At 37.9% G+C, this 23,189-nt stretch overlaps 3 protein-coding genes across 3 annotated transcripts; 2 read left to right on the forward strand and 1 right to left on the reverse strand.

Annotated features, from left to right (window-relative positions):
* The first annotated feature begins 1,697 nt into the window (after positions 1-1,697).
* Positions 1,698-6,969, forward strand: slc37a4b (solute carrier family 37 member 4b). The gene is made up of 9 exons (XM_056244274.1): positions 1,698-1,854; positions 2,476-2,708; positions 4,030-4,282; positions 4,795-4,950; positions 5,041-5,126; positions 5,443-5,556; positions 6,308-6,373; positions 6,487-6,625; positions 6,709-6,969. The coding sequence occupies exons 1-9, from the start codon at positions 1,707-1,709 to the stop codon at positions 6,873-6,875; spliced, it is 1,362 nt and encodes a 453-aa protein (XP_056100249.1). The 5' UTR covers positions 1,698-1,706; the 3' UTR covers positions 6,876-6,969.
* Positions 6,970-10,604: 3,635 nt separating this feature from the next.
* rps25 (ribosomal protein S25) lies at positions 10,605-12,539 on the forward strand. Its single transcript, XM_056244329.1, has 5 exons — positions 10,605-10,747; positions 11,050-11,142; positions 11,261-11,444; positions 12,282-12,380; positions 12,481-12,539. Exons 1-4 carry the CDS (start codon positions 10,745-10,747, stop codon positions 12,374-12,376), a joined length of 375 nt encoding a protein of 124 aa, XP_056100304.1. The 5' UTR covers positions 10,605-10,744; the 3' UTR covers positions 12,377-12,380; positions 12,481-12,539.
* A 1,035-nt stretch (positions 12,540-13,574) lies between these two features.
* On the reverse strand, positions 13,575-23,056 carry mipepb (mitochondrial intermediate peptidase b). The gene is made up of 19 exons (XM_056244225.1): positions 22,732-23,056; positions 21,682-21,855; positions 21,510-21,598; positions 21,341-21,427; positions 20,937-21,000; positions 20,663-20,845; positions 20,316-20,472; positions 20,146-20,194; positions 19,998-20,058; positions 19,833-19,885; positions 19,594-19,747; positions 19,396-19,473; positions 16,791-16,995; positions 16,495-16,604; positions 16,319-16,393; positions 15,852-15,968; positions 14,010-14,131; positions 13,750-13,823; positions 13,575-13,660 (listed from the first exon to the last, which is right to left on the reverse strand). Exons 1-19 carry the CDS (start codon positions 22,858-22,860, stop codon positions 13,575-13,577), a joined length of 2,067 nt encoding a protein of 688 aa, XP_056100200.1. The 5' UTR covers positions 22,861-23,056.
* Positions 23,057-23,189: the final 133 nt, after the last annotated feature.

The following is a 23,189-nucleotide window of genomic DNA, read 5'->3' on the forward strand; positions in this document are numbered from 1 at the left end:
TTTTAACACTATAGAAACAGAACGAGCCAAATAAACATTTTCAACATGCTGGACTTTAGCTAATACTCTCTGTAAAAAACACAAGCTCATGCAACATTTTAAATTAGATTCGATAACAGACATTGACGAGAGATATGTCTCAACTTTTAGAGAAGTGACAGCATGACTGTAGCCTACCCTTTCAGAGTAGAGATGAACCAAAGGTCTGGTTTTAATAGAATATGTATATAAATTATGAGTATATGATATTAAAAGATATAATAGACAAAGTAGGCTAACATATATAATAGACATTAATAAATTGATTAATACAAGAACAATGTGTTTGAAAGGATTAATCATAGAAATCACCATAAAGAACATCACAATAATCATAAGCAATAGTTTTCTTCATCATTACCACAACTAATGCTTTGTAGTTCAATCCAGCAGTTAAAAATAATACTGCGGGTATATTGATTTGAAATCTTAGAACTACTCCATAAATGCAGCAAACAATTATATAAATGTGCCACTAAGGACTGCAAGAAGACTAAAGCCCGCCCACCGCGACATAAATGACAGGTTGACAGCCAATCGGAACAGAGATTAGAGAAGGAGCTCCTGCAACGGCGTGAATTCTGAACGCGAGCTCGGGCTGTCGGAGGTACATTTTATTCGTTCTTTCTAATGAAACTGTCAAGCAACATTAACTGTTCAAACAAGATATAAGTCGGGAAATATTTCTATGTATCTTAGCATTAGCCTACATAATAAATACGTTTAGTCTGCACTCTGCACAGTGGTAGAAAGGACGCTTGTTGTTGAGGTCAGAATCAGTGTTGTTACTGCATTCGCCGTTTTGATGCACTGACGTCACCGCGTGGTTTTGCGTTTTTGTAATCTCGTGCGGTGCGGTGCGCGTGCTGATACCAAAGCGCGCTTGCGCTGTCAAAGGCTTTTTTTACGACTTAAAAAGCGCAGGAGGATCAAAAACGCCTCCTTTATTCACACAGCATTTTTTTACTCAACGTTTTTTTTCTTCACACTGCATTTTTTCAATCATCGTTTAAATTAATTCTTACTTCCATTGAGAGGGCATGTGTCCCCATGCAATGTGCAGAAAGCACTTATCATGTTATTTTTATCCGGAGTTTGGCATTCTTGCAAGAGATGTTCCCTTGACCCCTGCATCATGTTTCAAATTCATATTGCTGTTTAAGTCTATGGCCACTCAAGAAACCCTTTGGCATTTAGACTGCATGAGGTCTGTAGAAAGTGTGGAGTTTTCATGAAAGCGTCTTCTGTTCCCCTCCGATTCGTCTGATTGTAAAAGACTAAATAGTGCTGAGTCTTTGTTTTTGCTCAGATGTATTTGGTTGCTGGTCCACTTCACAACAAGCTGCTTGCATATAGATTAAATTAAACGGACTCTGTGATGTTTTCCAGGCACAGCAGTGAATGCCGGCTGAAGAGCCTGTCGCCCATGCAACTTTAAGGAACCTGGACAGGAGCTGAACATCTTCATCACCCCTTAGAAGTCAGATGAAATTATTTAGACCTTTGGATCAGTTCTTGAAGTTTCATCAGGAGAAAACTGGTTAACAGAACTGAAGGCTTTTGTGCTATAAGAACTTTTTGGGCTGTAAACTTGCAGCATTGTTTCTGAGTTTTCTTTTATTGTATATTTTTTGCTTGTATTAATTCATAATCTCACAACCGCAATCATGGGAGCAGCAGATTATGGATATTACCGCACTGTTATATTCATCTCAATGTTTGTGGGCTACATGCTATATTACTTCAACCGAAAGACTTTCTCCTTTCTAATGCCATCAGTGATGGAGGAGATTGATCTGGATAAAGAAGATCTTGGTAAGTGTGTTGTGTGTTACCATTCTAAAGTTTGGGATCAGTAAGAATCCTGAACAAAATGCATCACAGTTTCCACAAAAATATTAAGCATTAACTGTTTTCAATATTGATAATAGTAATGTTTCTTGAGCAGCAAATCAGCATATTAGACTGATTTCTGAAGGATCATGTGACACTGAAGACTGGACTAATAATGCTGAAAATTCAGCTTTGCCATCACAGGAATAAATTACATTTTAAAATATATTAAAATAGAAATATATAATAATATTTAAAAGTATTACTTTTTTTTGTACTGTTTTTTTTTTAACTGTATTTTTGATCAAAGAGACTGATCAAAAATAGTAAGAAATCTTACAGACACCAAACTGTATATACAGTATATGTGTGTGTGTGTGTGTGTGTGTGTGTATATATATATATATATATATATATATCACACAGAGGGTCCCTGCCCAGTCTTTCTATTCACTCCTTGTCTTGAAAAAAACATTGAACACCCCTGTTGTATTGCAATGCAGTAGGCCTATTTCATGGCTTACTAAGAAATCCATGCCAAAGCCACAAAACAGCCAGAGTAGGTTCTTTCACTTGTGTCTTTTCCTGTTCCCTGTGATGCAGGGCTGATCACCAGCAGTCAGACTCTGGCCTACGCTATCAGTAAGTTTATCAGCGGAGTGCTTTCTGACCGGATCAGCGCTCGCTGGCTCTTCGCCATCGGGCTCTTCATTGTAGGCACCATAAACATCGCCTTTTCCTGGTCATCCACTGTCATGATGTTTACCGTGCTTTGGTTCGTGAACGGGTTCGGTCAGGGTTTCGGCTGGCCACCATGTGGAAAGGTGCTTCGGAAGGTAAGACTGACCCTTTGCCATTATAATCTGTCAGTATGCACCTGTCGTCCAGTGTTGGCAGTGTGACGGGAATAGTTGGGAACTCCATCTGCTGACCTCACACTGACGAATGCCACTAGATATATTCGAGATGCAACAGCTGATCCTTGTGGAGTCATGCTGCGAGAGTTACGATACACTTAAATCTAATTAAAGCAACCAACAGCCGTTCACTTTGCCAAACCAACCTGGAAGCACTTGTTGGTCTGCGGTAAAATAAATAATATTGAATATGACATACATTTCAGTGGGTGTTCAAATGCATTATAGTAATTAACTGACATTGCTTTGGATTTAGGTTTATTTTAAAGAACTTAATCTTATTTAATCGGAATTTAGATTCTAAATAAACTATTGTTTACCTAGGCTAGATATGCTTATGGTGATATAGCGTAGTATGATATCATTATTAGCATATCTAGCCTAGGTAGTCTTTTTTAGATAAAAGAAACCTAAATATAATATAAGCGTGTTTTTTTTGTTTTTTTGTTTTTTTTTTAACTTCAGGAACATCCCAAAAAGAGGTTTTATGTGTTTTTATCTAGCATTGGGCAAATGGAATGGCACAGAAACAAGTTACATGAAATAAATCATAAGAAGTTTTTTTTAATCATTTCAAATAAAGGTATGATCAAATTGTTTTTACTCAAGATTTACACATGGTTGTTTATTGAAAGGTGAAGAACAAGCATCATGCCTTGCTTGTAAAACTCCAATGACTGTTAAACATATTTTTTTGGACTCAACTGTTTTTAATGTAATTTCATTCAGATAAATGATTAAGTGGTATATTTAAAAATGTACCATGTGAATTTATCTTAGAATTTTTATCTATTTATCAAAAATGTCTTTAGCTAGTTGTTAATTGTTTGGTTTTTATTATTCGCTTGCCATGGTCCTGAAGATAGCATTGTTGCTGACATGGCAATAAAAAAATAATTAATATATACATTATCCAACATTGCTTAGCAATTTTGACCTCAACATGTAGCTAAGTTGACCATACTATGGAGCCCCTAAAGGGAAAAAAAGAGATCTGAAAAATAATTATGAACACACAGTTTCTCAGGGAATGCTACATTTATGCAAGCGGACGCAAAAGTTTTGAAATATTTTTTTTTCTTCCCATAACTTATATTTTTTTCCACCACCATGTCTCTTTACGGGCTGCATACTACTTAGATGTTAAATAAACTAGAAGCCTTTTCTAGAAAATAGCTTAACTTGTATTGACATTGTGTTATTTGGTTATTTTTTAATGGCCTTGTTCCGTCTTTTCCAGTGGTTTGAACCGTCTCAGTTTGGCACATGGTGGGCCATCCTGTGCTGCAGTATGAACCTGGCAGGAAGTCTGGGACCCATCATCACTACAGTGCTGGTTCAGTACTATAACTGGAGAATCATCATGTCCATGTCTGGGGTGATTTGCATGGCCGTCGCTGTCGTTTGCCTTCTGATGGTGAAGAACGAACCCAGTGATGTGGGGCTGCCCAACATTGAGCCTGGAGCTAAAAAGGGCAAAGGGAAGAAGGGAGGTAAGAAACTGGTGTTTATTAGTCTCTGGCCGGAGAGAAACAAATAGTAATACTTTTTAATACTTTTATTCATCAAGGATGCGGTAAATTGATCAAAAGTGAAGACATTTGTAATGTTACAAAAGAATTCTATTTCAGATAAATGCTGTTTTTTGATAAAGGATGAAATTTTCTATTCAGCATTCTATTTACAACATTGATAACAATAAGAAATGTTTTTTGAGCGCCACATCAGCATTAGCATATTAGAATGATTTCTGAAGGATCATTTATCACTGAAGACTTGATTAATTCAGCTTTGCATCACAGGAATAAATTTAGTTTTGGACAATATTAAAATATTATAACAATTTAAAATTTAAAATAATATTTCACAATTTTACTGTGTTTTTTTTTATTTTTATGGAACAGTAGTATGCTTAATTGTTTTTATGTTTATGCTGTTTACAATATGTTTGTTTGTTATTGGCTACTGCTCCTGTCAATCCACTCGGTCTCTGCCGTTGTTCCAGGCCCTAATGAGGAAAGCAGTCTAAAAGAGTTCCTGTTGTCTCCGTACCTTTGGGTGCTGTCTGCGGGATACCTGGTTGTGTTTGGGGTAAAGATCGCCTGTACTGACTGGGGTCAGCTCTTCCTCATGCAGGAAAAAGGCCAGTCTGCCATGATGGGTGAGTCTGGTACTTTCTATCTGTTTATCCTGAAGCTTTCCGTGCTGTTTATGGTCCGTGTGAGGATGCTAACGTGTTTGTTTTCTACAGGCAGCTCTTACATGAGCGCGCTGGAAGTTGGTGGGTTTTTTGGCAGCATTGGAGCTGGTTATCTGTCAGACAGGGCTGTTGCTCGGGTGGGTTCGGTTTACAGTATAATCCATTAATTTGGAATGCACAATATATCAGATTATATCTAATAAAATCTCTTACTTCAAGAAAAACCTTAATAATATAATATAAATAATAACATTTGTTGCAATAGATTAATCATTTTTGCCATTATATTAATAATTAAAGTAATAACTATAGATTTAAAATGAATTAAAATAATGGCCTATCACCCTTTTTTGCTATATTGTTGCATTCCTAATTTTTTTTAAATTATTATTAATTTGTAAGTTATGAATGGAGATCATTTCATCTGTTAAACAGTGACTTCCTATTTTACAGCAAGGGCTGGGTATCTATGGTAATCCTCGCCATGGGCTACTCCTGATGATGATGGCAGGCATGGCTGTGTCCATGTTCCTTTTCCGGGTTACCATCACAGCAGAGACCCCAGAGGTGACTCTTTTTTTTTTTAATCTAAAAATTATTATTGAAAAATCTATATGTGCTTCAATAGCTATGTTTCCATCTACCTATTTTTATACAAATTTTGCAATATCTCAGAAAAAAAGCTGGATGAAAATGACAAGATGTGCGTAAATTCTAAAAATTTAGAAATCCGATTAGAAGACATGCGCATAACACTATAGAAACACGTTTGCCAAATAAATCCATTGAGGCGCAAACTGACTTTGTCTCATCAGTGGATGTGATTGGATAACTGGACTAACCAGCGGACCAATTTCATCGCACAGAATCTCAAATGGTGGTTTGATCATTCTGAAATCCCGAGGCCAAAGTCGGTCATCAAAATGATTTGGTGTAATTACCTTCCAGAATTGTCTCACATGATTGCAATCTCACACACCAGGCGCCCGCCTCCACAGATCACATGACAGGTTTATTGCGTTTCGTCTGCGCATTCTGAGGCGCAAGTGATTTACTATGACGGAAAAAAGAGCTACAGTGGCTTCCCCGATTGCAGCAATTTCAATTTTATATGACAGATGTTTTGCACCAATTTCTCAAGAAGTGACAATTTCGTTCTGTTGAACACATGGGATGGAAACGTTGCTTTCTATGAAAAGGTTTTATGTGAAAAGAGAGATTCCAATTTTCCCCAAAAATTAAATGTGCAACTTTGGATGGAAACATAGCTAATTTGTGCTTTCTTGTGTTAGTTAAATGGTTATGTGTGCTTCCTCAGGAAGCACCGCTATGGGTTTTGGCACTCCATCCAGTTTCAGTCCTCACTGGTGTCTCAGAGAAAGAGGTATAGAGCTCCAATAATTCACTAGAATAAGATAATTAGCCATCTTTATTGTCTTAGTTTTTAACTTTAATGTTGTCTAATACAACATTTTTTAATCTCTTTCTATTCTGCAGCTTTGGATTTTGATTCTTGGTGCTGCATTTGGATTTTCCTCATATGGTCCAATTGCCTTGTTTGGGGTTATTGCGAGTGAGAGCGCCCCCTCCAATTTCTGTGGGACATCACATGCTATTGTAGCTCTGATGGCAAATGGTAAATCTGCTCAAATTGTTTCATGACAAAATGCATGAAGATAAAATGCTCTATATAATCATATATTTCCTTTTTTTTTTCAGTTGGTGCATTCATTGCTGGCCTGCCATTCAGCACCATTGCTAAACGCTACAGCTGGGACACAGCATTTTGGGTAGCAGAAGTCTCCTGTGCTATAACAACTGTTTGTTTCTTCTTTGTGCGTAACATGCGCACAAAAATGGGCCACGTGCCTAAAAAGATGGACTAATCCTCTCATTAAAATGATCCAATCAGAGAGCCCTGCAAATGTGACAGCACTCGATTGGGACATCTGGGCCTGGTTTCACAGACAGGGCTTAGATTAAGCGAGGGTTAGGCTTTAGTTCAATTAGGGGCATTTAAAGGTGCAGTATGTGAGATTGACAGATAGCAGATGAAATGGGTACTGCAGTCCAAAATCAAAATATTGGAGAGAGTTGTTTCCTCCGCCCCCTCCTACTCAGACTCGACGCTAGATTGAGGACACACAACAGGAATGAGTGCAATTGACAATGGAATGCGAGGAGACTTTCTTGTGTTATTGGTTTATGATGAGTTTATATCATGTTTTAATATGCTCCCATTCATAGAGATTTTTAGATGGGTGGGAAGACTTTTTAGGTTGGGTAGAAAAGGGTCGGCGATCTCTGACCCAGTTTGTTCGCTGGCTTCCATGGCTGCAATATGCTGTGTTTTCCGCCATCTGGCAACCTGTGATGGTGAAATAATATTGGGTAAATTGGCAAATTCGCACAGACCAAAACAAAAACTGAAATTCCGACATGGAACGCACATTTCAAAGTAAAATAACTGGCTGTAGAAGTGTTTTTCAGAGAAATGAGTATGTGAACTCAGCATGTTTCCTAAATATCTGCAAAAATATTATAATATTTTTATGCTTTAGTACAGTCAGAAACTTACATACAGCACCTTTAAGTATATTTTATAAACGTGCCTTAGAAAAAAACATTACTGGTGTGCATCTTGAGACAAAACAATGGCACTGACATATTTTTGAGATACGTCAGTGCAAGTTGCTTCCAGTTAAAACAGCTTAAACATGCATTTTAGTCTGGGACTAGGCTTAAGGCTTGTCTGTGAAACCGGGGGCTGGTCTTAAAGTTCACACTTAAAGTCAAGATCACTTAAAGTTAGTTCACACAAAAAATTAAAATTCTGTCATCATTTACTCACCCTCGTGTCATTATAAATGAAACACAATTGAAGAGATTGTAAAATAAATCCATATGATTTGAGAGGTTTTATCCGTGTCTTCTGAAGAGACACGATATTTTAGTATGTTGACAGATTTTTAAAAATTTAGGTTTTTATTCACATATAAACATTCATCAGAGAACATACATGTAGCATGGACTTTTGATGGAGGGACAGAAATCTATTAGATTTTATTAAAAATATCTTCTTTTACAAATATCTTTCATTTTACGAAGATGAACGAAAGTCTTAAAGGTTTGAAATGACATGAGGGTGAGTAATTGACAGAATTTTCATTTTTGGGTGAACTAACCCTTTAAGGAAGTGTTTTAAGGGTTTTAATGCAGTGTGACTGTTGCACTTTTAAAAATGTATATTTTTAAATTGCATTTATATAACCTTCAGTATCAAATTTTTTTCATGAGCTTATTCGGCAGCAATATCACAACATTCACACACACTTTAGAGATGAACAGTACATCTTTCAGAAGAACAGAACTTGTATTACTGTAGGAATAGAAATGTTTACAGATTTAAGTATAAAAAGTTGTTTACTTTCTTAGTATGTATCAACATGAATTGTTTCACATGAATGTTGTTTGACTTGTTACTTTCTTTGTATGCTTGTTCAATTGTTGAGTAACAGCTTTAGGTGCAGAGAGTTGAGGATCGTCTCTCCAGTGTACACACATTTTAAATAGACACACATTGTTATTTTGCACTTAAACATTTGTACTTTGTACATAACCTCCAGTATTAAAGCAAGAATTTTATTTTTGAAATACAGGGGTCGGACAATAAAACTGAAACACTGGTCAATATAGTGCTGGAGGTTTTACGCCTATGATGGCCAATCTTCACTGATTTCACATTCAGTATAAGCAGAGTGTGTGGTTGAATTAGCAGAGCATTAGCACAGCTGTACATAAAATATTGCAATCCACACAACATAATGGGAGACATATCAGAGTTCAAAAGAGGATAAATTGTTGGTGCGCGTCTCACTGGCTCATCTGTGAAGAGGACAGCAAGTCTTTGTGGTGTCACGAGAGCTATCCAGGGTAATATCGGCATACCACCATGTAGGACAAACCACATCCAACAGGAGTAACTGTCGACACAAAAGGAAGCTGTCTGAAAGGGATGTCCAGATAACCTGGATTGTATCCCAAAAAACATAAAACACAGCTGCCCAACTCACTGCAGAATTAAATGTGCTCCTGTTTCCACCACAACTGTTCGTCTGGATTCAATATTCACAGTCGGGCTGCTATAGCCAGCATTTTGGTCACTCGTGCCAAAGCCAAATGTTTCATTGATGCCAACAGTGGAAATCTTGGACGGTGGACAATGTGAAACATGTATTGTTCTCTGATGAGTCCACCTTCACTGTCTTTCCCACATCCGTGGGAGTTACAGTGTGGAGAAGCTCCAAAGAGTCTTAACACTCGGACTGTTGCTGCCCAGAGTGAAACACAGGTGGATCAGTGATATTTGGGCTGCAATATCTTGGCATTCCCTACTGTGCTTGATGGACACATCACTGCCAAGGACTACCGAACCAATCTGGAGGACCATGTGGACCAAATGCTTCAAACATTGTACCCTGAAGCCAAGGGGGTGGCATGTATCAGTATGATAATGCACCAATACTTGTGACAGAATGGTTTGATGAAATGAAAGTGAAGTTGAACATTTCCCATGGCCTTTTTGAGCCACTTTGGGGTATTTTGGAGAAGCAAGACAGAAAACGTTTTCCTCCACCAGCATCACATAGTGACCTGGCCGCTGTTCTAAAGAGGAATGGATCAAAATCCCTCTGGCCACTGTAAAAGGACTTGTATCTGTCATTCCCAAGACTAACTGATGATGTGTTGATTACAAAATGAGGCCCTACACCATACTAATAAATTATTGTGTTTCAGTTTCATTGTCCAACCCCTGTACCCAATTCTTACTAATTTCATGCAACCAGCAGGATCTTTTATGATGAATAAAGATGTAAAAATGTAGGATGTTTATCATACAATTTTTGCTTATTTGTCAACAGGATAATTTTAAACACTGGACTTGATAACTTTTTTCATTTCGTATTTTTATTTTAAGCATAAACTACATAAGTTCTTAAGTAGTTTTTCATATTTATATTATTTTTTTCAAATGACTATGGTGTTAAAACAATGCATTCTAGCAGCACTTCTTTACAACTTCCAGTTCAGTCATTGCATCCTACAACAAAAAGTATGTGCTTAAATTGAAAATGTGAATAGATTGTACGAACAATTCTCTGTAAACGAGTTTGATTAGAAGTTCTCTGTTTTTCATGCAGCTCCCATGAGCAGGATGAACCAGCACATTGATAGGTTACAACAGTTATACAACCCTGACACTCACCCTACCATAATATTTATGTCCTTTATAATATAAAGGACATAAATTTATTTCTCTGAAACTTTCCAGTGACTCTGCTGTAGGGGCGTAGAATGTACAATAACTTGACAGAAATTGGTTTGATTTTGTCAGATTTTGCAACAAACATAACATAACATTTTTTTTTTTTTTTTTTTTACAAAAATGTATACATATATTTAAGGTTTATGAAAATGAAAATAGCCTATAATAAATATATAACAGGTGAGTAAATATATAAACGAACTAGTCCTCTAAATGTATACTTCACGTCTCTATTAGTGCCCCACTTTGAAACCTTAATATAAAAAATATTAAAAAATTAGTGCCCCACTCGCTCCAGTCCTGCAGGTGACGAGCGCGAGCCACTGAGCGCAGAGAGAGCACGCGCTGCACCAGTCGAAGTGCACGCGGACAAAGCGGACGTGCGCGTGCGCTACTTCCTTTCTCTTCCGCAGCTCGCAACGCCTCAGCATGGTGAGTGCTCGAGCGACTCCATAATGTTAGAAAATATCACTTTTTACCCACTTCTCACGTGAAATAGCCGTAATTTAACCACAGTGTCCTACTTTTTAAAGCATAATGAATACTATAATGCAGAATAAGCGGGCCATTTAAGCGTTTTGTGTGGTTATTTTGTATGAAATGTTGCCGCATCGTGCGCGAGGCCCGAGCACACGCGCACAGCATTACCACATTGGGTTATTAAAATTATCGATGTAATTGATATAATACGTATTTATTTATGCATGTGATTTTAATAATTTTTCTGTAACTAGCCGCCCAAGGATAGCAAGCAGAAGAAGGATGCGGGCAAGTCCAAAAAGGACAAGGATCCCGTCAACAAATCCGGAGGCAAAGCGAAGAAGAAGGTAAAAATGCTTGAACCCTATTCACCCCACTTAAAAGACCTGTCAGTCACGAGTAATTAACTTGCATGCGTTATTGCGTGCATGTATTTATGTTTTCCTTATATTTGGTCTTGAGTAGAAGTGGTCCAAAGGAAAGGTGAGGGACAAGCTGAACAACCTGGTCCTCTTCGACAAGGCCACATATGATAAACTGTACAAAGAAGTTCCCAACTACAAGCTGATCACCCCCGCTGTGGTTTCTGAGAGACTGAAGATCAGGGGCTCGCTGGCCAGGGCTGCCCTTCAGGAGCTGCTCGGCAAAGGTGATGATCTGACGCCGGTACAATTAATATAATTGATTCATGTGGTTAATGTACATCACACATCTATGGAAGCCCATTTCCACAGCATATGAAAAAAAATGCTTTAGTAAATCTTAATTATGACAGTCTGAATTGACATAGTAAGATATAATTATGAGAATAAATGTTGATAAAGAACGGGTCATAATTTTAATGAATCTTAATGTCAAGTTGAAAATCACATACTAAGTCATAGTTGTGAGTGACAAACTAAGCCGCATTTATGATATTAAAAAGTCAAAATTGTGACCTTCTGTGTCATTAATACTGTCATAATTTTACCTTTTCATATTTATCACTAAGTCAGAATTTTGACTTTTTAATGTCATATCTATGACTGTCAATTTCATCTTCATTTCATAAATATGACTGTCATGATTTTGACTTGTCATTTCTTTCTTGTCGTCTTTTTTTTTTTGTGGCGGAAATGGTTGCCAAATGTTTTTTCGAATCCCTTGTTGGTTAATATTTCAGAAATTTAATGACACTAGTATTTGTTACAATTTATAATTGTACTGTGAAATAAAAAATATTTGATTTAAAAGTGTTTTTTACACTACAAGTTACAATATTAATGCATGTCTTAAATTCTTCAGGGTTCAAACCCTCAACCTTTGATTTTTAGCTAATTACTGGTGAATTGCTGTAAATTTGCAGGAATGTTGGAAATTATCCGAATGTGTAAATAAAGCAAACAGTGCACGTTGCGTTCGCAAATGCACATTTAACTTGGCACAAAAAGAGATGGAGTGTGTGTTATGAATCCATGGAGTGACGTTTGGCTTTTGTTGTTGTCAGGTCTTATCAAGCTGGTGTCCAAGCACAGGGCTCAGGTGATCTACACCAGAAACACCAAGGGCACAGATGAGGTAGTTCCGGAGAAGGAGGCATAACATGGTGATTATTTAACTAAATTGTTAATTTTTCATATTTGATGGCTTTCAATGTTTTCACCTACAGGATTCATTCATTAAATGTTTATTCATCTCTTTTTCAGATTCCACCTTGGCTTGAGTTTATGGTCTTTTGTATAGGTAAATAAACCACAAAATGGAACTTGTTTGTGCTTTTCTTCTTTCAAGTGAATATGTACCAACATTTAAGCATCTGTACTAGTCAGAAGAATCCTTGAATATCTGTGTTAAATGTACATTGGGATTTATTAGGTTTGGGGTTATATTGGGTCTGGTTATGACAGGATGGTGATGTTTATGAATCTGAAGTTAATCAAGCTACTTATAAAAACCAAGCTTTATTACTCGATTACATTGACCGGCTTTATGCATACGGCCCCTGGTCTGAGTAAAATTTTAGTCATAAGTGTGTCACAATTCTAAGAATGGCAATTTTACTCTTATTCCTAGACTTAAGAATGTGTGATTCATAAAGGTTCCTAAGTGTTAAGATTAGGTATTCGTTCCTAAATTATTTAAGAGTGCTGGAGAGGTATCCTAACCTAGGAGTAATAAGATGGCAGCAGAGAGTAAACGCACTTTCCAACTAAAATAAAATGTATTGGAGTTGTATGATGACATGGAGTTGATAACCATACAAGCTTGATCAAACCATATTCTCATGTTTCCAAACCCGTAAGACTCGTTCATCTTCGGAACACAAATTCAATCTGGGAGCTTTCTATTCTAAAGCCTTAATTAAATCTGTTCATATAAAGGGATCAAGTCTTTTCAGAAAATTTGGATTAAACCGCATATGGATTAGTTTTATCTCTTTTTGAAGTGTCAAAAAGTGGTAGTTGTGTAGCTGCCAATGGAGGGATAGAAAGCTCTCAGATTTCATTTGTTTCGAAGATGAACGAAAGTCTTTGGGGTTTGGAATGACATGTGCGTGAGTAAATGACAGAATTTTCATTTTTGGGTGAACTATCCCTTTGAATCAGCACCTTCTATCAATACACAAAGTATTTAATGTGAAATGCAACTGAACTGATGCATAATAGATAGAAGTGATGCCTGATTTTCATGTCATCTTTTCACATTTTAATAAGGCTTAAAAGGCAGCAACACATTGGGAAAAATGAGGTGATATCCAGTGTATGAGACAAAAAAAAAAGAGGATATTTGTGACAGTCTACTAAACTAGGGGTTTTAAATTTGCATCAAGGTCCAGCACTAGTGCATCAACAAGGTCTTCAATGGCAGGGGCCTTCTGTAGCATTCCTGAGGATACAAAATGAGTGAATATTTACTTGGTATATTTCCAGTTGGTGAAGTCTTTTAAAAATGTATTTTCCAAGTGTTTTAATTACCTTGGACCATCAGCATAGGCTCTTTGCTACCTCCATGAGCGAGCATCTCTCTGCGGTAACGCTCTCCCATCACTCTGCAAATGAGACGGTATATTTTGTATGTTTTAATAGTGAACCCTAGTGACTATAAAATGTAAAAAGAACAAAAAAAAGGAATAGTATTTCCAGTCACCTTGGGTACCAGTTAGATGTACATTTGTGCACTCAGCATCCACCATAAAATCGTATGATAAATGGCAAGAGAACGGCATTACACTGACCTACTGAAGGGGTCCTGTAGAAAGCACTGCCTCCACACCATAGAGGCAACCGCCCTGGACATGAGGTAGGAGTAATATTTAGCTCCATAGCCAACCAGGTGATTAAATCTCAGCTGCCAAGCCTACATCATCAGAGAACATGTAGGATTAGTATTTTATTTTAAACATTATTTTGCCATTACAATATATATAGGTCCTTCTAAAAAAAATTAGCATATTGTGATAAAGTTCATTATTTTCCATAATGTATTGATAAAAATTAAACTTTCATATATTTTAGATTCATTGCACAACAACTGAAATATTTCAGGTCTTTTATTGTTTTAATACTGATGATTTTGGCATACAGCTCATGAAAACCCAAAATTCCTGTCTCAAAAAATTCGCATATTTCATCCGACCAATAAAAAAGTGTTTTTAATAAATAAATAAAAAGTCAACCTTCAAATAATTATGTTCAGTTATGCACTCAATAGTCAATACTTGGTCGGGAATCCTTTTGCAGAAATGACTGCTTCAATGCGGCGTGGCATGGAGGCAATCAGCCTGTGGCACTGCTGAGGTGTTATGGAGGCCCAGGATGCTTCGATAGCGGCCTTAAGCTCATCCAGAGTGTTGGGTCTTGCATCTCTCAACTTTCTCTCCACAATATCCCACAGATTCTCTATGGGGTTCAGGTCAGGAGAGCTGGCAGGCCAATTGAGCACAGGAATACCATGGTCAGTAAACCATTTACCAGTGGTTTTGACACTGTGAGCAGGTGCCAGGTCGTGCTGAAAAATGAAATCTTCATCTCCATAAAGCTTTTCAGCAGATGGAAGCATGAAGTGCTCCAAAATCTCCTGATAGCTAGCTGCATTGACCCTGCCCTTGATAAAACACAGTGCACCAACACCAGCAGCTGACATGGCACCCCAGACCATCACTGACTGTGGGTACTTGACACTGGACTTCAGGCATTTTGGCATTTCCTTCTCCCCAGTCTTCCTCCAGACTCTGGCACCTTGATTTCCGAATGACATGCAAAACTGAGCAACAGTCCAGTGCTGCTTCTCTGTAGCCCAGGTCAGGCGCTTCTGCCGCTGTTTCTGGTTCAAAACTGGCTTGACCTGGGGAATGCGGCACCTGTAGCCCATTTCCTGCACACGCCTGTGCACGGTGGCTCTGGATGTTTCTACTCCAGACTCAGTCCACTGCTTCCGCAGGTCCCCCAAGGTCTGGAATCGGTCCTTCTCCACAATCTTCCTCAGGGTCCGGTCACCTCTTCTCGTTGTGCAGCGTTTTTTGCCACACTTTTTCCTTCCCACAGACTTCCCACTGAGGTGCCTTGATACAGCACTCTGGGAACAGCCTATTTGTTCAGAAATTTCTTTCTGTCTTACCCTCTTGCTTGAGGGTGTCAATGATGGCCTTCTGGACACCAGTCAGGTCGGCAGTCTTACCCATGATTGCGGTTTTGAGTAATGAAACAGGCTGGGAGTTTTTAAAAGCCTCAGGAATCTTTTGCAGGTGTTTAGAGTTAATTAGTTGATTCAGATTATTAGGTTAATAGCTCGTTTAGAGACCCTTTTCATGATATGCTAATTTTTTGAGACAGGAATTTGGGGTTTTCATGAGCTGTATGCCAAAATCATCAGTATTAAAACAATAAAAGACCTGAAATATTTAAGTTGGTGTGCAATGAATCTAAAATATATGAAAGTTTAATTTTTATCATCATTATGGAAAATAATGAACTTTATCACAATATGCTAATTTTTTGAGAAGGACCTGTATATATATATATATATATATATATATATATATATATATTAAACCTTAAAAGAGACAACTATAACTCACTGTGTCATAAACATATGGTAACCCGTAAAATTTCTCCTGCATTTCTCTGAGGATGTCAGTGGTTGATCTGTATAGTGGTTTTCCATGATACACCTGATCCAAAGCTGCATAGAAAATCTGTAAAGAGAAGAATTACACTAAAAACATAAATGACTTATGACTAGTAGACTTTTAACCCTTTAAAGTGTATTGTATGATTCTTCTATATCATACAATATGAGCAATAAAAGCCTGTTGTACCAAATATGATTAAAAAAATACAAACTTTATTCTCTAAAGATTCAATAAATGTTTGGATTAAAAAAAATAGAGAGATTTTTCTAACTATTATGTCAGGCTTTACAGGGTTAAGGTAACTAGAATTTCTCAACTATAGTTGACATTCACAATTTCTCCTGATTCAATAAAGCTCTGACATTCTTCCTACCAGCACAATACCACAGAGCGGTGATATCTGTCTTCAGTACCTGTAGCTGAGTGTCAGCAGCACTACAAACACTCTTAGACTCACATAAACGGGACACTAGGCTCTCTGGAAGGGGCTGGGGGAAACAAAAGACATGTTAAATCAACATGCAGTTCTTCTAATGGGGTTCAAATACAGAGATGATGATCTCTCAAGCAGGTACGTGCACAAACCCACCTCTCCAGTCTGATAATGACGTGCAAACTGGCTCACAACGCGATAATCTGAGGCGAAATACTCCATCAGAACAGAAGGGACTTCAGCAAAGTCTGTGGAGCATCTGGTTCCTTTATTGAAACATAAATAAATCAAACTCAAGTCAACCTGGCAGTTATTTGCCATGTAAATTCAATTTGTTATTTGTTAACACTTTCCATTCATTTTATTCAGGCTAAACGAGTATAAATTAGTAGCTGTAGTAATCATCACCAAATAACCCTGAATATCCCTTTAATTGTGAAGTTAACTCTGACCTGTGACATGCTGATAGCGTGTCCTGCCTAACATGGAGTGCATGGCATGTCCCATCTCATGAAACAGGTTTTCCACCATGGAGGGGGTGAGCAGAGACGGGGTTTTGCCGCTTGGTGGAGGTAGACTCAGCATCAGCACCACAACTGGCAGCTGGTAAACGCCATCTTCCCTCAGCCGACCACCGCGGATGGTGAAGTGACAGTCCTGCCATACAGGGGGAACAGTGTGTTCATAAATGAAATAAAAATGTATACACTACCATTCAAACGTTTGGGGCTAGTTCCATGTTTTTAAAAGTCTCTTATGCTCATCAAGGCTGCATTTTTTGTTTTGATAAAAAAAAAAATTAAAAGCAATACTGTGAAATATTATTATAATTTCAAATATTTTAAAATGTAATTTATTCTTGTGATGCAAAGCTTCATTTTCAGCATCATTACTCCAGTTTTCAGTCACTTGATCCTTCAGAAATCGTTCTAATATGCTGATTTGCTGCTCAAGAAACATTTTATTATTATAAATGATAAAAACAGTTGTGCTGCTTAGTATTTTTTTGTTTAATAAAAACACAAAAAAACTACAATACATTTTGTTCAAGATATGTTTTAAGTTCAAAGTTCTTGAGTAATCAGCACGAGAGGAGGCCAGTATATATAGCCGACTGTAGGACTGGGCCAATATGGGTAGAACTCTTTACTGCCCTAGTACTGTACTTCAGAAATCCTTTTAAAAGTATACATGTAAATTAAATGTGGCACAATTAACATCATCACAGTATGATAATACCTATCTAGTGCAAGGGATTCATCAATATGCTGATTGAGGATTGTTAGGAGGACACTACAGGCACAGGATGGTTCTGTCTGGGGAGACAGAGTCGTTTACACCTCAATGACACATCTGAACCATTTGCTTCACAGGACACATGCTTTCCACTACATACTATTTATCTGCTAGTGTGCTCCAACATGTAACTGTGTCATGTTTGGTCTCATCTGACAGCTTATAAACTGAACTGAATGGTGGTGAAGATACTGAAGTATTCTAATCTACAATATAGGTACTATTGCTTAAACATGCATATAGGAGAATATGTTAATGTACTTCTCCCCCTTTTGAAAACTACCCATTTGGTATTCCACTCATGTTTAACAATGCTTAGCTCAGGGTATAAGAAAGGTAACTGTTTTTCAGAGAGGCTTTAACCATGTCACTCTGTTCTTTAAGAGGTTAAGGAATAACAACAACTTTAATGGAGTCAGATAAATAACTGAATTATTCACGTCATCATTCAACTGCTTTTTGTTCCAATTATTGGTTCAAAATAGCAGTGTAAACTTCCAGCCTTACACGACTCACCTATGTTCCTTGACCACCCCGACTCCTCATTCTCGGCTGCTAACCCTCTCCTTGGGCAGCACACCAAATACGCATACTCTCTTAAGCCCAATTTATACTTCGGCGTCGACCTCCCACCGTAGCTACGTAACTGTGTGTAGCGCGCGTACCCTGACGTGCAGCTCTCCAAAAATGTAACAATGCGTCATTTCTACGCGTACTGCAAGCGCTGTGATTGGTCTGCTAGAACCGCTCCCCGGCTTTTACATGCTCCCTCTGCATGTGTAATTGCGCGTCAACGCTGACAACGACACAGAAGTATAAATGAAAACCAACGCGTAGTCTATAGCGTAGAGGCTCCGGCGTAGGTCCAACGCAGAAGTATAAATCAGCCTTTACTCTATCTGATTATTTGTAAGTGTCAACCCGTGAATCTTTTATGAATAGAAAGTTCAAAAGAATAGCATTTATTTGAAATAGAAATCTTTTGTAACATTTGTAGCTTTTACGCACCATATGACCATCAGTGCTTTCGACTTTACGTGATCTTTTTTGCTGCTGTTCTAAATGCTGTTACACTTTCCGATAATACCACTTACAGTTGACCGTGGAATATCTACCTGGGATGAAATTTCACAAACTGACTTATAGGAAAGGTGGCATCCTATCACAGTACCACTGAATTCACAGAGCTCTTCAGAACAACCTATTTTTTCACAAATGTTCGTAACTGCAGATTGCATGGCTAGGTGCTTAATTTGATACACCTGTGGTATTGGATCTGATTGAAACACCTGAATTGAATAATTAAGAGGTGTGTCTTAAATACTTTTTGTCAATTGAGGGTCCGTTTACATGACAACGTTTTCAACTAAAAACGGAACACTTTTTATGTGTTTTGGCCGCTCATGACAACAGCGTTTTGAGGGCCTTAGAACGCAAACTTTTGAAAACAGTTTCAAAGTGCATGTTTTTGAAAACGATACTGCTATTGTCTCCATGTAAACTACAAAACCGGTGTGAAACCGGTGACATTGTGTGCATTACGTGTTCAGTCTACAGGCATCGCCAGCTATTGGCCTGGCATGAATAAGACAGCGTTTTTAGTTGTTTTCGTGGATCTGTGTGAATGGGGAACAACGCTGTGGTCTGTAGGCGAAAAACGCAAGGAAAAACAATTCCATTTTTAGTACATCATTGTCGTGTAAACATACCCTTAGTGTATAGCAGCATTGTACAGAATCAGTCAAGAGCAGACAGCTGTACCTGGTGAGGTTTATCAGGTCTACGGAAGAAATCACAGTAGATGTATCCCAGCAGTCCCTCTGTTTCATGGACCAAGGCCTGTTTGTAGCACAAGAAACAGTAAATTCAGCTGCCCATCTGCATAAATACATCTGTAAGTGATTGACGGAAGGTTGATCTTTAAAACGGAGTATATGAAGATGGAGGAGAGCAGCTCACCAGCTTTCGAACATCTTCGCTCCACAGTTCACCCATCTTCGGCTGCACCGTTTGGAAAGAAACGCCCAGAAGCTGCGTGAAGAGATGGTTGAGTCCCTCCATGCAAGCACCGAGAGAGAAGTACGGACTGTAGACGCTGGGATCAATGTTAAACCTACCGGTAACATGAGCATATATGAGGAGGATAAACTCAAAGTAGATTGTTTATTCAGAGGGCTGTATGCATGAGAACGCCTTACTTCTCTGTTCGTATGGCACCGCTGAGGTACGCATGATCCCACGGCATCACTTCCTGACACGTGGAAAACAATATTTAGGAAATCTGTCCGCATTTGTGATGCAAACGAAAAAAAGGGGAAAACAACGTTCACAAAACAAATCCGGTGCACAAAATAAACATTTACAGGATTTGTTGAGTGTGTTTTCTTCTTCATTTCTTTCATCATCATGAAGTCCTTTGATGTTCTGTGTTATGACAAACAAACGTAGAGTAAGCTTTACAACACTTCAATGACTCTGATTCAAAAATAGCAATTATAGTGTGAAACGTACCTGTCAGAGAGTTTTTCTGTTAGCAGCTTCAGAAACTTCATCACAGTCTCTGTTAAACAAACAAATTCGTCTACTAATTTGTTTTCATTGCTCCTTCATTTGCAACTTTTACGCAAAACGTAGCTAGGACTATAGCCAGCAGTTGATGACCTGATTAAAAGCTATTTTACCTGGGTTTTTAGCCATTGTTCCTTTCAAAGCCCTGTGTGCAAACGACTCGTAGCCCACTAATGTTGCCAGCTCATGTCTACAAGCCAAAAGCTCATCCAGACAAAGCAAAAGACTAGAGTTGGGGTACAGAAATATTTTATACGCAGCTTCCCGCACCTACCAGAGGGAAGAAAAGAATACGCTTGAACATGCAATTGAAAGCATACCTTGCTATTCAGCTTGCATAAACAGCCAATAGCATGTCACATCACAGGGACATGATGGATTTTTGTGCACTTTTTAATAAGCTCAAGCAACAAACAAACAGATGGTACCCAAGTAAACAGAATCATTTGATCATACACACCAACTCATTAGGAGAGTCAGCATGCAACCCGCCGATTTGAACGCGGTCCCCGTCTATAGAGAAGCAGTGGCGGATGTGCTCTGGAAGAACTTGCTTCTCTACGGGGTTTGGAAGCTGAGAGCCGCTCAAAAACTCATGGTTAAGATCCAGTAGCTTCACATTCAGAGCGACAGCCTTGCTCCTCTGAGATGATTCATAAAGAAAGATTATAATAATAATCAGTATGATCACATTAGAACAGGCTTGTATTTTGGATTTAAAGGGTTGTTCTCACCTTTGTTTCATCCAGATGTATTCCACTGATCTCAAAATCTAACATTAAGAGCTCTGCCACTCTCCTAAACCAGCAACAGAAACATATACATTACTGTTTAAAAGTAAAAAATAATAATAATACTTTTATTCAGCAAGGATGCATTACAATTTATCAAAAGTGACAGTAAAGACAATTATATAGTTTCAAAAAGTTTCTATTTATCAAAGAATCCTGAAAAAAATCTATCAAGTTTTCCACAAAAATATTAAGCAGCACAACTGTTTTCAACACTGATAATAATAATGTTTCTTCAGCACAATATATCAGCATATTAGAATGATTTCTGAAGGATCATGTGACACTGAAAATTCAGCTTTGCCATCACAGGAATAAATAACATTTTAAAATGTAATAAAACCTGCCTTGTGACTGGGTCCAGTGTGGCCAGAACAGCCTCGTTTCCCAGCAAATTCTTCAGGCTCTGACACAAATCAACATTTGTATTGAGTCTGTAACATACACACACAAATAAAAATAGAACAAATATTGTTTGACATTAAAACCAGAATAACCAGAATGACAGATACCCACTTTTCCACAACAGTTCCGATATCAACGCATGTCCTTTCCGCTGCCTCCCGGAACGCAGCATCCGGATGAGCCACTTTGATGAAATCTGCCTGCAACAAACACAAAACTCTGAAATTTAACAGATCCCTAACAAGAATCACAGTTTACATTACACCAACACAATAACGTTTACCAGGTCTGCCACTTTGCATAAGCTGTCAGACAGCTGGTCGAATGTTTCCACAGTGACGGCACAAGGAGGATGTGTGCAAGCCCTGTGGACCAGAAACTCTGCTTCCCTGAGAGCCTGACACAGAGCCATCTGGAAACCGGCAGGACTGCTGAGCTCTGATACTCCAAAAAGACCCTGAGAACAGAGAGGAAAGAGACTTACTTTCATTTTGCACTGCAAAACAAAGTCAACACAATTGTAGTCATTTGTCATGCTAATACCCGATCATCAAGCAGAAGAAGCTGGATGAAAACATTTCAATTGTATCAATCCAAAATCTGACTTGTGATGCAGAATGGAATCATAATCACACCATATTCGTTCATTTGTCCAGAGGAGAACTGCAACTGACACTATCGGATGATAACAAAACTTGAATGATGATGACCGCTGTTTTCTGCGGAGCTGCTTTATAGCTGTTTTGCCTTTTTTCATAATTGAAGAACTCTGCAACATCGACATCTGAATTGATGGTGTTCACATCATGTCGTAATCACCGTTTACTAGATTTCAACTTAAAGTAGTCACATCCTTGAGCTTACTTGAGCTGAATAATGAATAATTATATTGTTATCTTAGTTTAGAGTTGTTTATAGCTGAATTTAACTCATTTCATAACTGATGAACTTTACATAATTATTGACCTGACTTGAGCTGAGTAATTACTTCCGTGGAGCTGCTTTACAGCAGAATATGTCTCGTGTTTGAATAAGTTTGCATCATAGATCAGTATTTTCCTGTTTATTACTGTTAACCTGCTTTGAAACAATGTGTAATGTATAATATAAAAAGGTGGTAGAGTGAAAAGTGATTCACAAATAATCATTGTACAATGTGACCAATGAAAACAAAAGATATAATTCCATTAAAATTATTTTATAAAAGTAATAAAAAATAATACCTTATGAAGACAGACAGGTATGTACAACCTAAATTATTTTACTGTTAAAGCACAAGTGTATTTTATAATCTATAAACGTTTTCTTAAATGATTTATAATAAAAGTCTCACCACATTTTTCTGTAAATGTTCCAGTCGTTGGTGCTGAACATTAAACGCTGCCCCAACAGCAGACCAAGTGTTGACAGTGCGTCTGTAGAGCGCGTGCGAGCGCTGCAGCAAGAGTCTCGCGCAGCGCATCACTGATCATGGCACACAACAACACTACTAAACATTACAGCATCAGCCCCTGACATTATGAAACAGCCTGGCCGGCTCTTATAAAGTATTATGCAAACATTACGAATTAACTAAAGTTCCCCAGCCTGTAAATCTGCGGAGATCAAGCTGTGGTGGATTTCACCTCTCATTCGAAAATTCCTCGCAAGGTTTCACTTCAGCACTTTAGTTTCTACAATCACCAATGAAAACTTGAAAGCTTAAATTAAAGAAATATAATCCAAAAATGTGTTCTATAGATATATTGTGCAGATTTATTTAGTTATGTGCAGCTATGTTAGGGTTAATCC

Source organism: Rhinichthys klamathensis, unplaced genomic scaffold, assembly GCF_029890125.1.
Source record: "Rhinichthys klamathensis goyatoka isolate OS25496 unplaced genomic scaffold, OSU_Roscu_1.1 h1tg000027l_1, whole genome shotgun sequence".
Taxonomy (NCBI): Eukaryota; Metazoa; Chordata; class Actinopteri; order Cypriniformes; family Leuciscidae; genus Rhinichthys; species Rhinichthys klamathensis.

Excerpts from the sequence above, each read along its gene's own strand:
- rps25 (XM_056244329.1), top strand. Across the intron at positions 11,143-11,260 it reads GAGGCAAAGCGAAGAAGAAG|AAGTGGTCCAAAGGAAAGGT; the intron begins GTAAAAATGCTT and ends GGTCTTGAGTAG. Across the intron at positions 11,445-12,281 it reads TCAGGAGCTGCTCGGCAAAG|GTCTTATCAAGCTGGTGTCC; the intron begins GTGATGATCTGA and ends TGTTGTTGTCAG.
- slc37a4b (XM_056244274.1), top strand. The coding sequence starts at position 1,707 with ATGGGAGCAGCAGATTATGGATATTACCGCACTGTTATATTCATCTCA. Across the intron at positions 4,951-5,040 it reads AGGCCAGTCTGCCATGATGG|GCAGCTCTTACATGAGCGCG; the intron begins GTGAGTCTGGTA and ends TGTTTTCTACAG. Across the intron at positions 5,557-6,307 it reads TCACAGCAGAGACCCCAGAG|GAAGCACCGCTATGGGTTTT; the intron begins GTGACTCTTTTT and ends GTGCTTCCTCAG.
- mipepb (XM_056244225.1), bottom strand. The coding sequence starts at position 22,860 with ATGCGCTGCGCGAGACTCTTGCTGCAGCGCTCGCACGCGCTCTACAGA. Across the intron at positions 21,599-21,681 it reads TATGCAAAGTGGCAGACCTG|GCAGATTTCATCAAAGTGGC; the intron begins GTAAACGTTATT and ends TGTTTGTTGCAG. Across the intron at positions 20,059-20,145 it reads ACAGAAAAACTCTCTGACAG|AACATCAAAGGACTTCATGA; the intron begins GTACGTTTCACA and ends GTCATAACACAG.